General features: G+C 39.8%; 1 protein-coding gene across 1 annotated transcript; it reads right to left on the minus strand.

The window, feature by feature from the left end:
• Positions 1-4398: 4398 nt before the first annotated feature.
• NDUFAF1 (NADH:ubiquinone oxidoreductase complex assembly factor 1) lies at positions 4399-11739 on the minus strand. Its single transcript, XM_021009381.2, has 5 exons — positions 11428-11739; positions 9685-10346; positions 7482-7667; positions 5398-5472; positions 4399-4636 (listed from the first exon to the last, which is right to left on the minus strand). Exons 2-5 carry the CDS (start codon positions 10267-10269, stop codon positions 4493-4495), a joined length of 990 nt encoding a protein of 329 aa, XP_020865040.1. The 5' UTR covers positions 10270-10346; positions 11428-11739; the 3' UTR covers positions 4399-4492.
• Between the last annotated feature and the right edge of the window lie 455 nt (positions 11740-12194).

Raw genomic sequence — 12194 nt, forward strand, 5'->3', positions numbered from 1 at the left:
GATTGTGTAAATAAAGTGACTAAAATGTCCATACTCTGAATCAGAGACTCCATTAGTGAGAAAACAGTCACATACACGAAAAATTTATAGCAGCACTTTTTGTGGTAACTAAAAATTGGAAACAAAGTAGACACCCATCAATTGGAGAATGGCTAAACAAATTGTGGTATATGAATATAATGGACTATTACTGTGCTGTAAGAAATCACATTTGTGATGAATACAGAGAGGCATGGAAAGATCTCTATGAACTGAGGCAAAGTGAAGTAAAGCCAAGAAAATAATATACACAGTAATTACAACAATGTAAATGGAAAAATTAACTACACATCAAAAAATCAAAGGTAAATGTAACAAAATTGTAACGATCAAGTGGGACTCAAAGGAAGAGATAAAAGAAGATATCCCCAACCTCAGCCCTTCATGGAGGTGAGAGATCTAAAGGAGTTAGACATTGTACTCATTTTTGGACTTTTTCAATATATTGATCATTTGTGCTGATTTTTTTCTCCCTAAAAAAACATTTCATTATATAGGATGGCTCTCTGGAAGAAGAGGGAAAGGTACTTGAGATAACTATGATAATGTAGAAACAAAAGATATCGATAAAAACTTATTTAAAAAACAAATAAAAATTTTAAATGGTACTGGATTTTTTTTAAATATAAATTTATTTATTTGTAGTTTTCAACATTCATTTTCACAAGTTTTTGAGTTCAAATTTTCACCCCATCTCACCCTCCCCCACCCCAAGATGGCATGCATTCTGAATATCTGTTCCCCTCTTTTCTTTCTCTCCCCCTTTCTCTTATCCCCTTCCCCTTCTATTTTCCTGTAGGGCAGGATAGACTTCTGTACCCCATTTCCTGTATTTCTTATTTCCCAGTAGCATGTGAAAACATTTTTTTTAAACATATGTTTTTAAAACTTTAGGTTTCAAATTTTCTCTCTTCCTCCCTCCCCACCCACCCTCATTGAAAAGGCAGGCAACTCAATATAGGTTGTACATGTGCAGTTATGCAAAACACTTCCATAGTAGACATGTTGTGAAAAACTAACTCTGTTTCCCTTAATCCTATTCTGCCCTCCCATTTATTCTATTCATTCTTTTGACCCTGTTCCTCCTCAGAAGTATTTACTTCTGATTACACCCTTTTCCAATCTGCCCTCCTCTCTATCATCCCCCTGCTCTCTTGTCCCCTTCTCCCCCTATTTTCTTGTAGGGTAAGACAAACTTCCATACCCAATAGAATGTGTATGTTATTCCCTCCTTTAGCCAAATCCTATAAGAATAAGATTTACTCATTCCCTTTCACCTTCCCTTGCTTCCCCTCCACTGTAAGAGACTTTTCTTTTGTTTTTTCTTTGTGAGATAATTTACCCCATTCTACCTCTCCCTTTCTTCTTCTCCGATTATTATCCTCTCTCATCCCTTAATTTTATGCTCCAGATATGACCCCTTAATCTTCAACTCACCCTGTGCCTTCTATCTATCTATCTATTTATCTATCTATATACATAACATAATTTTTTTCCTCTAACTACCCTAATACTGACAAAGGTCTCATGAGTTACAAATATCATCTTTCCATGCAGGAATGTAAACAGTTCAATCTTAATAAGTCTCTTATGATTTCTCTTTCCTGGTTACCTCTTCATGTTCCACTTGAGTCGTCTATTTGAAAGTCAAATTTTCTATTCAGCTCTGGTCTTTTCATCAGGAATACTTAAAAGTCCTCTATTTCACCCTAATGACCATTTTTCCCCTGAAGGATTATACTCAGTTTTGCTGGGTAGGTGATTCTTGGTTGTAATCCTATCTCCTTTGCCCTCCGGAATATTATATTCCATGCCCTGCGGTCCTTTAATGTAGAAGCTGCTAAATCTTGTGTTATCCTGATTGTGTTTCCACAGTACTTGAATTGTTTCCTTCTGGCAGTTTGTAACATTTTCTCCTTGACCTGGGAACTCTGGAATTTGGTTATTTTATTCCTAGGAGTTTTCCTCTGGGGATCTCTTTCAGGAGGAGATCTGTGGATTCTTTCAATTTCTATTTTGCCCTCTGGTTCTACTATATCAGGGCAGTTTTCCTTGAGAATTTCTTGAAAGATGATGTCTAGGCTCTTTTTTTGATCATGGCTTTCAGATAGTCCAATAATTTTTAAATTCTCTCTCCTGGATCTATTTTCTAGGTCAGTTGTTTTTCCAATGAGATATTTCACATTGTTTTCTAATTTTTCATTCTTTTGGATTTGCTTTACAGTGTCTCGATTTCTCATAAAGTCACTAGCTTCCAATTGTTCTATTCTAATTTTTAAGGAAGTATTTTCTTCAGTAGTCTTTTGGACTTCCTTTTCCATTTGGCCAATTTTTCTTTTTAGGGCATTTTTCTCCTCATTGGCTTTTTGGACCTCTTTTGCTATTTGGGTTAGGCTATTTTTTAAGGTGTTAATATCTTCAGTAGTTTTTTTGGGTCTCCTTTAGCAAGCTGTTGACTTGTTTTTCATGATTTTCTTGCATCACTCTCATTTCTTTCCACTTTTTCCTCTGCTTCCCTTACTTGCTTCTCAAAATCCCTTTTGAGCTCTTCCAAGGCCTGGGACTGATTCATATTTTTCTTGGAGGCTTTGGATGTAGGAGCTTTGACTTTGTTGTCTTCTTCTGGTTGTATATTTTGATCTTCTTTGTCACCAAAGTAAGATAATATAGTCTGACTCTTTTTGTGCTGCTTGCTCATGATCCCGGCCAATTACTTGAGTTTTAAACTCTTTGTTAAGGTAAGAGTCTGCTTCCAATGTGGAATGTACCCAACATACAGCTGTTTTCAGAGATACTTGTAGGGACCTGTAAATTTTCAGTTCTCACAAGGTGGTATGATAAGGGGCGAGGTGTTTACTCCTTTCCTGGCCTGTGACCACAAGTATTCCTTTCTGTCCTGTAACTGTGAGGAGGGGTTCCTCTCCACAGCCACTCCAAGCTCCACCATGCCAGCGTTCCTCCTCACCCCAGCACCGTCACCCAGAATTGTGACCCAGATCCAAACATGGGCAAAGCAAGAGATTCCTGCAATCCCTCTCTGATCAGCCACTGGATTCCCCCTCAGCCTGTGGGCTGGAAGCTCGGGAAGCAGCTGCCCCCCCCCCCCCACCAGGACCATGCTCTTGGGGAATGAAGCTGAGACCCCGCCTTCCTTCCTCAGCACCGACAGAAACAGACTTTTCCCACTGACCTTTTAAGTTCTCTTTGGCATTAGTGGGTTGAGGAGTCTGGAAACCTCCACAGCTGCCCATGATTCACTCTTCTGAGGCCTGCTCCATGTTCGCTGTGGCATGCCACGCCACACTGCACTGCGCTCCCAGCCCGGCACGATACACCTTTCCCATCAATCATCCAGATTGCCTTGGGCTGGAAATTTGTTTCAGTCTTTTTGTGGGTTCTGCTGCTTCAGAATTTGTTTAGAGCCATTTTTTATGAGTATTGGAGGGGTTTGGGGGACAGCTTAAGCAAGTCACTGCTTTCACTCTGCCATCTTGGCTCTGCCCCCATGGTACTGCATTTTCAAACATGTCTTATATACTTTTCTGGCAGTCAAGTAACCTGTTTGAATTCTGCCACTTAAGAATTTATATTCAAATGCACATACTGTCAGATGTTAGACATGGTGTGGTGGTTGGTTTTGCTAAATTGCCTTTTTATTTTAAAATCTTTGTTACAAGGGAAAGCTTATTAGAGGAGGCATATATTTGGAAATTAATATGGTATGAATACAAGCCACCCATACAAAAACATTTTCTTAAATTTATATTCATAACAAGAAAGCATCTGAGTCCCTATGCAGACAGTTACATGGAAATACAGAGAAGGAGCTTCAAGCCAAGACAACATAACTACAAGATATTTTGCTATCCTGAAAACATCATGGTACAGTAGAATGTCTGACTTGAGGGATTAGAATCTCTGGGTATAGAATCCATGGTCATAACATGGCTAATGCAGAAATTTGTTTTGCACAACTATATATATTTGTAATAGGTTTTGTTTTTCTTGCCTTCTCAAAGGGGAGGAAGGGGAGTGCGGGAGGCGAAGAATTTAGAACTGAAAATAAAACTGAATTTAGAATCTATGGTCACATGGCTAATGGCTGAGGGAGGAAAGCCACGTACCGCTCAGTTCATCTCTCTACCTGTAAAAGGATGTTAATATAGCCACTACACAGAGTTACTGTGAAGAAAGCACTTTGCAGACCTTACATGCTATTTAAAGAAATGATTATCCTAAGTGTCCTATACATCCCTTGCCTTCTCTTTAGATTTGGATCCAACACTGTTCCTGTTCCTCTTAAGAAATGAAAGGAATTGATCATTTCACAATACATACAACCAAAGACGACACTGCATAAAACACTAGCAATAAAAACTTTATTTCATCACTCTCAAGTAACAGAATGATATCAATTACTTAATTATGAACAAATGATGATCCACTGTGCTGGCTAACGATTCCCAAAAATCTTTTTACTATTTTCATAGGCAAATTCTTCAGTATGAGTGGGGTCATGAAACACTCCAATAAAATCTAATTCCAGGTAGAAAGGACCATTAACTTTATCAGCCAGGGTGAATCCAATACTACTGATCTGTATTGAAAAGGAAGAAAATAATTAAAATCTTGTGTTCATTGTTTACAATATATCTTTAATTCTCTCAGATGCTTATTAACAGCTGAGTCTCTTCACACTTCAATCTAAGTTGCTTCTATGCTCTAATAACAACCTGTAAAACCCTGTTAATCCCCAGGGAGCATTAAAAAAGGTCTTGTCCTCTCTTGCAAAGCTAGAGGAGATTATCACTTGCCCATCCAGGCCACTAGGACAGTGCATGACAAAAGAGAGAGAAAGAGTTGTGTCTGAAACCTGGCTCTGTCACTATCTTGCCACACCACAGGCCTCTCCCTGTTTCAGCTTCCTCATATGTAAAATAATATAATTTTTACTTCACAAAGTTGTCATAAGAGGGTTTACAGACTTTTAACACACCATAAAAATGTGAGTGGTAGCTCTTCTCACATGTAGCCTTTCTCCCATTCTCTTCACTATTCCAGGGAAGGCCCTTTAATTGACTTGTGACATTGTAAGAAGTCCCTGGATTTTGAACTGCTCTACCCCATTTTAAAGATGAAACACACTGTTGTGGCTCTACAAAGATGGGAGTATCACAGTTCCTTCATTTCTTAGGCTGCCTAATGAAAGAAGCAATGATAAGCTTAGCCATAAGATTGGTACTTTTCAGGCATAAACAGTCATTCTTTGCTATCTGTGGAAAATGCAGTCAACGCTTTCACTGGAACAGCATCGTACAAAAAGACCTTATGGTTCTGAAAATTCACAAAAAAACTCACCCGGTCTTTCAGAAGCTGCTGCTGGTTATCCTGGATCCTCCCCTTACTGGAGAAAAAAAACTTGGAGAATGGAATCTGCAGTAAGAAAGCACTTATCTCATCATTCATGCTTGAGATGCAGAGAACTTTGGCATTTACTTAGATTTGATCACATATGCGGACGACAGTGAATTTAAACTTAATTCTCAATTCACACAGTAAGGTAATACTACATTTAGACACATATACATATCACTACATATATACCTAATGAAGGTCTCCTGCAGTTAATATGCTACATCTTAACATACTCTGTTAAAAATAAAACAAAACACCACCTCTTCTGTAGCCCCTTTGCCAACCTTACCACTTCTCATGCATCTGGCTATTTTTATCCCTGTATTGCAAACTTACTTTCCTGAAAAACCTTTTTGGAACTAGCCAGACCTAACCATTGAATAAGAAAGATGTTTATATTCACCTAGTCACCTACCTATACTCCCTAAAATATTTTTGTAGAGTTCATCTCCTTGGCATATAAATTCCATAAAAACATTTGACTAATCCCAATTTCCTATTGTGTATGTGTATATAATTTCAAAAACATAAATATGCAGAGATATGTACCTCGAGACTTTGCAATGTACAATTCTCTTTTTCTGTTCTCTACATACAAAAGTGCCCATTTTATTTGGTGTTAAGTTCTAAATAAAAATTAATTTTACAAGCTATATATGCAATAAAAAAGAATGAGATAAAGTTATACAAATAAGGAAATTCAGGTTACTTAACCAGTAAAAGAAAAAGCTAGTCAGAAACTTTAAACATTCAAAATTTATTTACAGAAGATAAGATGTTATCCCCTATTAAATAATTTCCTTATCTTTAATCCTTCCTTCCTGAAAAATGAGAGGGGAACCATGTAAACATGTGGGCACATTTCCACCATAAACTTAAGCAATTTTAATTAATCTTTGACAGTCTTGCTCTTTCCCAAATCACTAAGGGTTAAACGACATCAAAAAGTTAAGTAGGAGATACATCTCATTTCCTTGCCAATCTAAAAAGTATTACTGGGAGCAAAATCGTTTAAGTCAAGTATTGTTATAAGATTTGTACAGAAAAGAGAAGGAAAACAATTTGTTGGTGACTTTAAAAGCATTTACACATAAGATTTCTTTCATTTGGAGTGTTTAAACAATTTTTGGTTTAGGCAAAACACTAACACATACTAGCTTAGTATTATACCTGACACAAGGTTGGTGATGCTGGCTCTCTGCTTCTTTAACTAAAAGATTAATTATATGGAAATCAACACATCAGCAAACCTGGTTTCAAGTCCTGCCCCTTACAACCTGTGCAACCTTGTCAAATTTATTTAACCTCTTTAGATCTCAATTTCCTAATCTGTAAAATGGGAATAAATAATAACTTGCCCTACCTAGCTCCGAGGAATTCTTTTAAGGTTCAAATGCAATAATGTATGTGAAAGGTTCAACCAATCAACAAGCATTTATTAAACACCTACTGTGTGCCAGGTACTGCACTAAGTGATTCTGTAAAAACATAAAGCAAGCACTAACCAAATGAAAGGAAATATTATTACTAGTTCAAATAGATGAGGTGAGAAATGAAAAACACAATCTCATAAAGTAACATCCCCTAGACTTTTGTTTGTATCCCTGTGCATTGATGCAATTTTGTTCCATAAAGTTTCAATAACTTTAATTCCTGAGAAACTGATTTCTCTTCCTTGAGAACTTAACAGTACCATTCATTGAGCAGAGATGGTTCAGAGTTGCTATGACATAAATTACATGTGAAAAAAATCTATTTGTGCACTTGGCATTATCTAAATCTCTGTGACTCAGCACATTCACGAATATCGCCTTTACCTAATCACATCAATATACTCAGTATCATGATGTGATACTTAGTATTATAACACATTTGCCATAAGGGCAAAGGCCAGCTCTTCACTTCTCCAAATAAAGCAGTTCCACATTCTATCAGCAGAGATTAGTAAAACAAAGAAAATGAAGATGCAGCCATGATTCCAAAGGATCTCAATTCCGGAACCCAGAGTAAGTCTTTGTTGTTATTACCTTGACTTCCTGCCAATATGGCCCCCCACGTGTGAACATGAAGTAACTATGCAAATGTTGATTTTTTTGGATCAGGTCAGTGTCTGTTTTGATATTCACCATCCAGGGCCGACCATCCCCACGCACACGGAGATAGAGAGTATTAAAACTGGACCAATCATAATACTTCTTCCTCTCAAAAGCACCCTAAAGACATGGAAAAAAGTTAAGATAATGTGACATATCAGTTGATAATTTTAATAATATAACCTAATATTTATACTGATAGTGAGAACACTGTGAAATACAGATCACCATCTAAAATAATCATAATAAGAAAACACTAGTTATTTTATCTTTCTTGCAGAAGGAACCATTTTTGGCTTTGTTCAAATCTACTAATATAGGCCAAAACGAAAAGAGGACACTGGATAGTTATTATTGTCTGAGCACCAGACACTATGGTTCTGTATTTCAGAATTTATATAATTTTGCCCTATTCTCTGGGGTAATAGTCGTTGTCGTTGTCGTTGTCCTTTGCTTCCGAAAAGGACCAAAATGACATCACTAGGTTAGAGTCAAGTTTCAGTGTGTCTGACTGTGGCTGGTCAGACCAATACGAGCTCAGAATGCTCTTCCACAGGTCAGGCACAAACAGTCTGTGTGAACCTTTAGGGTGGATTCTCTAAGTTTGCGTATCTTGTGTTTCTCTTGAGCTGTTTCAATTCTGCTTTGCTCACAGAGCACAGCACCTTCTCTGATGAGGGCACGCCATGCTGAGTGGTGGTGTGTCAGTGTCTCCCCTCTCACACAACCAATTCCAAAGTTCTTAAGAAAGACCGTGAGAGTGTCCTTGTATCGCTTCTTCTGACCACCGTGTGAACACTTGCCCTGTGTGATTTCTCTATAAAACAGTCTTTTTGGCAAATCGTGCTCTCTGAAGCAGAGTCTAAATGCTTGGCAGTTTAGTTCCAGAAAGGACCTCAATGTCTGGTATCTTAGGACCCCTTGTAATATACTTATCTGTGGTTTTCTATGTCCCTGTTAGATAGTAAGCTCCTAGAGGGAAGGAAATGTCATTTTTCATCTTTCTATCCCCAGGACCTATATGTCTTGCACATAGAAGGTGCTTAATAAATCTTAGTTGTTAAAACTAATTGATATTCAGCATGGGCAAACCACCTTCCACTAAACCATGCTTTGCATATAATACCTTAGTTCTGGTTTGGTTTTGTTTTGGTTTGTTTTCAACAAACGGCTTACAAACAATTCTGAAAGCCTTAAGAACTCTGATAAACAACTATGTTCTATCATGATTCCAGAGGGCTGCTGATGAAGCATGCTACCCACACCTCCTAACAGAGAAGCAAACAACAGGCACCCACTGAATTTTCTTGAGTAAGAGAGTAATATGGTGAAGCTGGTACTTTAGAAGAATTCTTTTTGTGGCTGTGTGAAGGTCAGCTAAAAGGAGGAAGTGACTGGAATCTAGGAATCTAATTAAGAGATTGCAACAGTAGTCAAGGGATGATAAGGTTATGGTTAAGTTAGTGAACAGAAGGGGAGGATATAAGAGATGTTGTTATTGACAAGACTTGGCAACTATTTGGAAATAGGAGAGTCAATGGGAAGGAAGAATACAGGATGACCCCAAGGTTAAACTTCAGAGTAGCAATATAATACAACACAACTCCAAGCAAATGACTAAGTTCCTACCAGTTTGTTTCCCGATCTGCTGAAAAAATCAAGTATGGGAATCTAGCACAGGACATCCCTAAACCATTCCCAGTCTGATGATTCCTCAGAGTGTCCTGAAAATCTGGGCTTGCTCTAAGGAGAGCCAGACGTGGGTACAGGAATCCTAGTTCAAAGTTGAGCCACGGGCCCACAAAAGAACAGCCGACTCAAATCTTCATCCACCACTTCTAAAACCGCCCTGGATAAACAGGGTTTTTCTCATATTGGAATGACCCGCTGTGGCCCAAATGACCAGGCTAGACAATAGGGGCCAGTCAACAAATAACTTGGGACTTTCTACTCTACTTTAGAAATGCTTTTTCCCCTTTAATTTCAGCGGCATAAATGTGTCCCTCAGTATAAATTGGAGTCCTCTGCTCAGGACATTCTGTGCATTTCCCTTGTCATAAATAAAAGCAATGTGCTACAACTGAGACTGCAGAGAAGGGCACTTTGGAGAGCCAAACAGCTTAACTATCTCACCTACCCTTGGAATCCTGGATGTCATTGCACAGTATCCACTCTGTTGGGTCACCCCATCACGAGGAAGTTCAGTATTGAGAATCCCATAGAAGAGCGCACTTTGGTTATTACTGGCCATTTTCAGGAAGGCTTTGCTTTTGCCTCCTATTGTCCTGTCAGACGTCACTAGCCACTTATCCAAATCTTCATCACTACGAAATTGCCACATCACTCTAGTATTTTCCAGTAAACCTTCATACAAAGGGCGACCTTCGGGTCCTCTCCAACAGTCAACCAACTCCTTTGCTAAAAGCTTAAAGTGATCTTTTATCTCAGCCTTAATTGCTTTATCAAAAATAATTTCAACCTTTTCCATAGGTGAAATTAGATCTAAACCAACCTCACCCTTAGTGTGTTTTTCCAAGCTGCTTTGAGTCTTCCCCTCAGGAGAAGATCTACCTGAAGCAGCTTCTGTTTTTTTAATACTACTGTACAGTCTGGAGGGACAGCCAGCAAATACAGGCCCCAACAAAAAGCATCGTGCAGCATCTTGCACTCTGCATAATTTAGGAAAATTAGTGCCATTTAGCAGCTTGTGAAGTAAAGCCATGGTAGAACCAATTCAAATCATAAAATTCTCCAGAATTCATCAGGGAAAAGAAATTTCAGCTACAAGTTCAGCTTTACCTGTAACAGAAGAAACAATACAGAAGTTACCAAATTAGCAGTGAATTCATCCTTTCTTTCAAATGTAATCAGAATCTGTAAAATGCATCACAATAATCCCCATCTTCCTGGGCCTAAGGTTAACTGGAAAACACACAATCATCTCACTAAGTTCCATAAAACATGGCAGTGTGGAAGGAATCAATCAAACTGAGCTCCTGTCAGTCCCTCCAAACACATCTATAAAATGTACCAAACCAAATCCTGATGGGGAAATCCAAAAAAAGTCATACTGAGTCCTTAATCAGGCCCAGGTCTGCACAGGGAGACTGAGAGGTTGGCAAGACACTAGGAGAAGGCCATGCACCAGCACAAAAGGAAGTCCCAGACACATACCAGGGCACACAGATGGGGACAGGTGCCAAATGGCAGCCTGGTCACACACTATCAGATCTGAGATCAAAGATCCAGGGCAGAGTAAGAAGGAGATCTGTGCACAGCAGTACTGTTTCCCAGGAGGAAGGCCCTGGGTGGTACATCAAGAAAGAAGTTCAGAAGCCAGCATCAGCAGCAGTGTGGATGAGACTCCAAGATCAGAGCAAGGTCTCAATTCCAGCATCTAGCCCTGCCTGCAGAAGAATAACCAGGGCAGAAATCTCAGACCAAAGGGAAGCCTATAATTCTGCCACTGTGAACCAACACGACTTTCCAGCTGGCTGATAAGGGCTGATGAATCCAGCAGCAGGCTACTCTTGCTCAGACCCAAACACAAGTCAGGAACTTACAGAGCTCAGATCAGGGGAGCAGCAATCAGACTCTGCCCTGGACTGGATCACTCAGGGAGCATTGAAATCTTTCATTGAGATCCTGGAATAACACAACCCTCAATAACCCAAGAAAGCAGCAACAGAACCAGCTCAGACCTTCCCTCCAGAAGTTCCACAGAGCCCAGCTCTAACATCAAGTCTGAAACAGGTGATTTAAAACTCTATTAATAAAAGAGTGGGTCAGCTGGTTTCGATTCCTGACTCCGTCATGCCCTAGTTACTACCTCTGTGACCTTGAACAGGTCATGCAACCCTAGGGACCTCGGTTTCCTTACCTGTAAAACGAGGACGTTGAGTTAGAAGACTTCGGCGTCCCTGGGATCCCCCGAAAAATTAAAGCCACTTCCGGTGGAGAGCGGCAGGTCACAACTTGGAGACTCAGCGGGGACCGGGGCCTGACACTCCTTTCCCCGGCCTAGTCTGGGGTGTGGTCCTGACTCCTAACTCTCCCCAATCAGCCTCCTTCCGATGCCGGAAGTCAGCGGTCCGAGATCTATCGCGTTCCCCCACACCAACCTCACATCTCCCTCCTCTCCTTCTCCGGCACAGCTCGCCTTCCATATCGGTCCTCTGCCGGCTTCAAAGAGCGACTTCCGGCCGCGCCTGCGTCCTACGCAGATTCCGGTCCTCTGCCGCACGAAATCCCAAAGCAAAGAGAGTTCCGCCCATTGCGCATGGATGATGAGTGATGATGCCCAATCCTCTCAGTTTTTGTTGGGTTTTTTTAAGGCCCGGCCAGAAAGGTTATGTAGGAAGTCCCTCTAAATTGTAGGACAGTTAGGTGGTGCAGGAAATTTTAAAGCCTTGGACTCGAAGCCAGACTGATCTGAGTTCAAATTCAAACTAAGAGAGTGACTCTGGGCAAATCACTAACCTGTGTCTGCCTCAGTCCTCATCCGTAAACTGGGGATAATAGTAGCACCTACCTTCGGGAGTTTTTTGTGACGATCAAATGAGATAATATTTGTAAAGAGTTGGGTTTTTTCCCCTTTTTTGGGGGGGTGTAGTTAGCTGATTTTTTAAAATTAATTTATTTTGAATT

Source organism: Phascolarctos cinereus, unplaced genomic scaffold (assembly GCF_003287225.1).
Source record: "Phascolarctos cinereus isolate Bilbo 61053 unplaced genomic scaffold, phaCin_HiC Scaffold_3;HRSCAF=262, whole genome shotgun sequence".
Lineage (NCBI taxonomy): Eukaryota > Metazoa > Chordata > Mammalia > Diprotodontia > Phascolarctidae > Phascolarctos > Phascolarctos cinereus.

Bases quoted from the DNA above. Each gene is read 5' to 3' on its own strand.
- NDUFAF1 (XM_021009381.2), bottom strand. From the start codon at position 10,269: ATGGCTTTACTTCACAAGCTGCTAAATGGCACTAATTTTCCTAAATTA. The intron at 7,668-9,684 runs GTAGGTGAGATA...CCATGTCTTTAG, and splicing joins TGACATCCAGGATTCCAAGG to GGTGCTTTTGAGAGGAAGAA. The intron at 4,637-5,397 runs GTGAGTTTTTTT...TTTTCAATACAG, and splicing joins AGCAGCTTCTGAAAGACCGG to ATCAGTAGTATTGGATTCAC.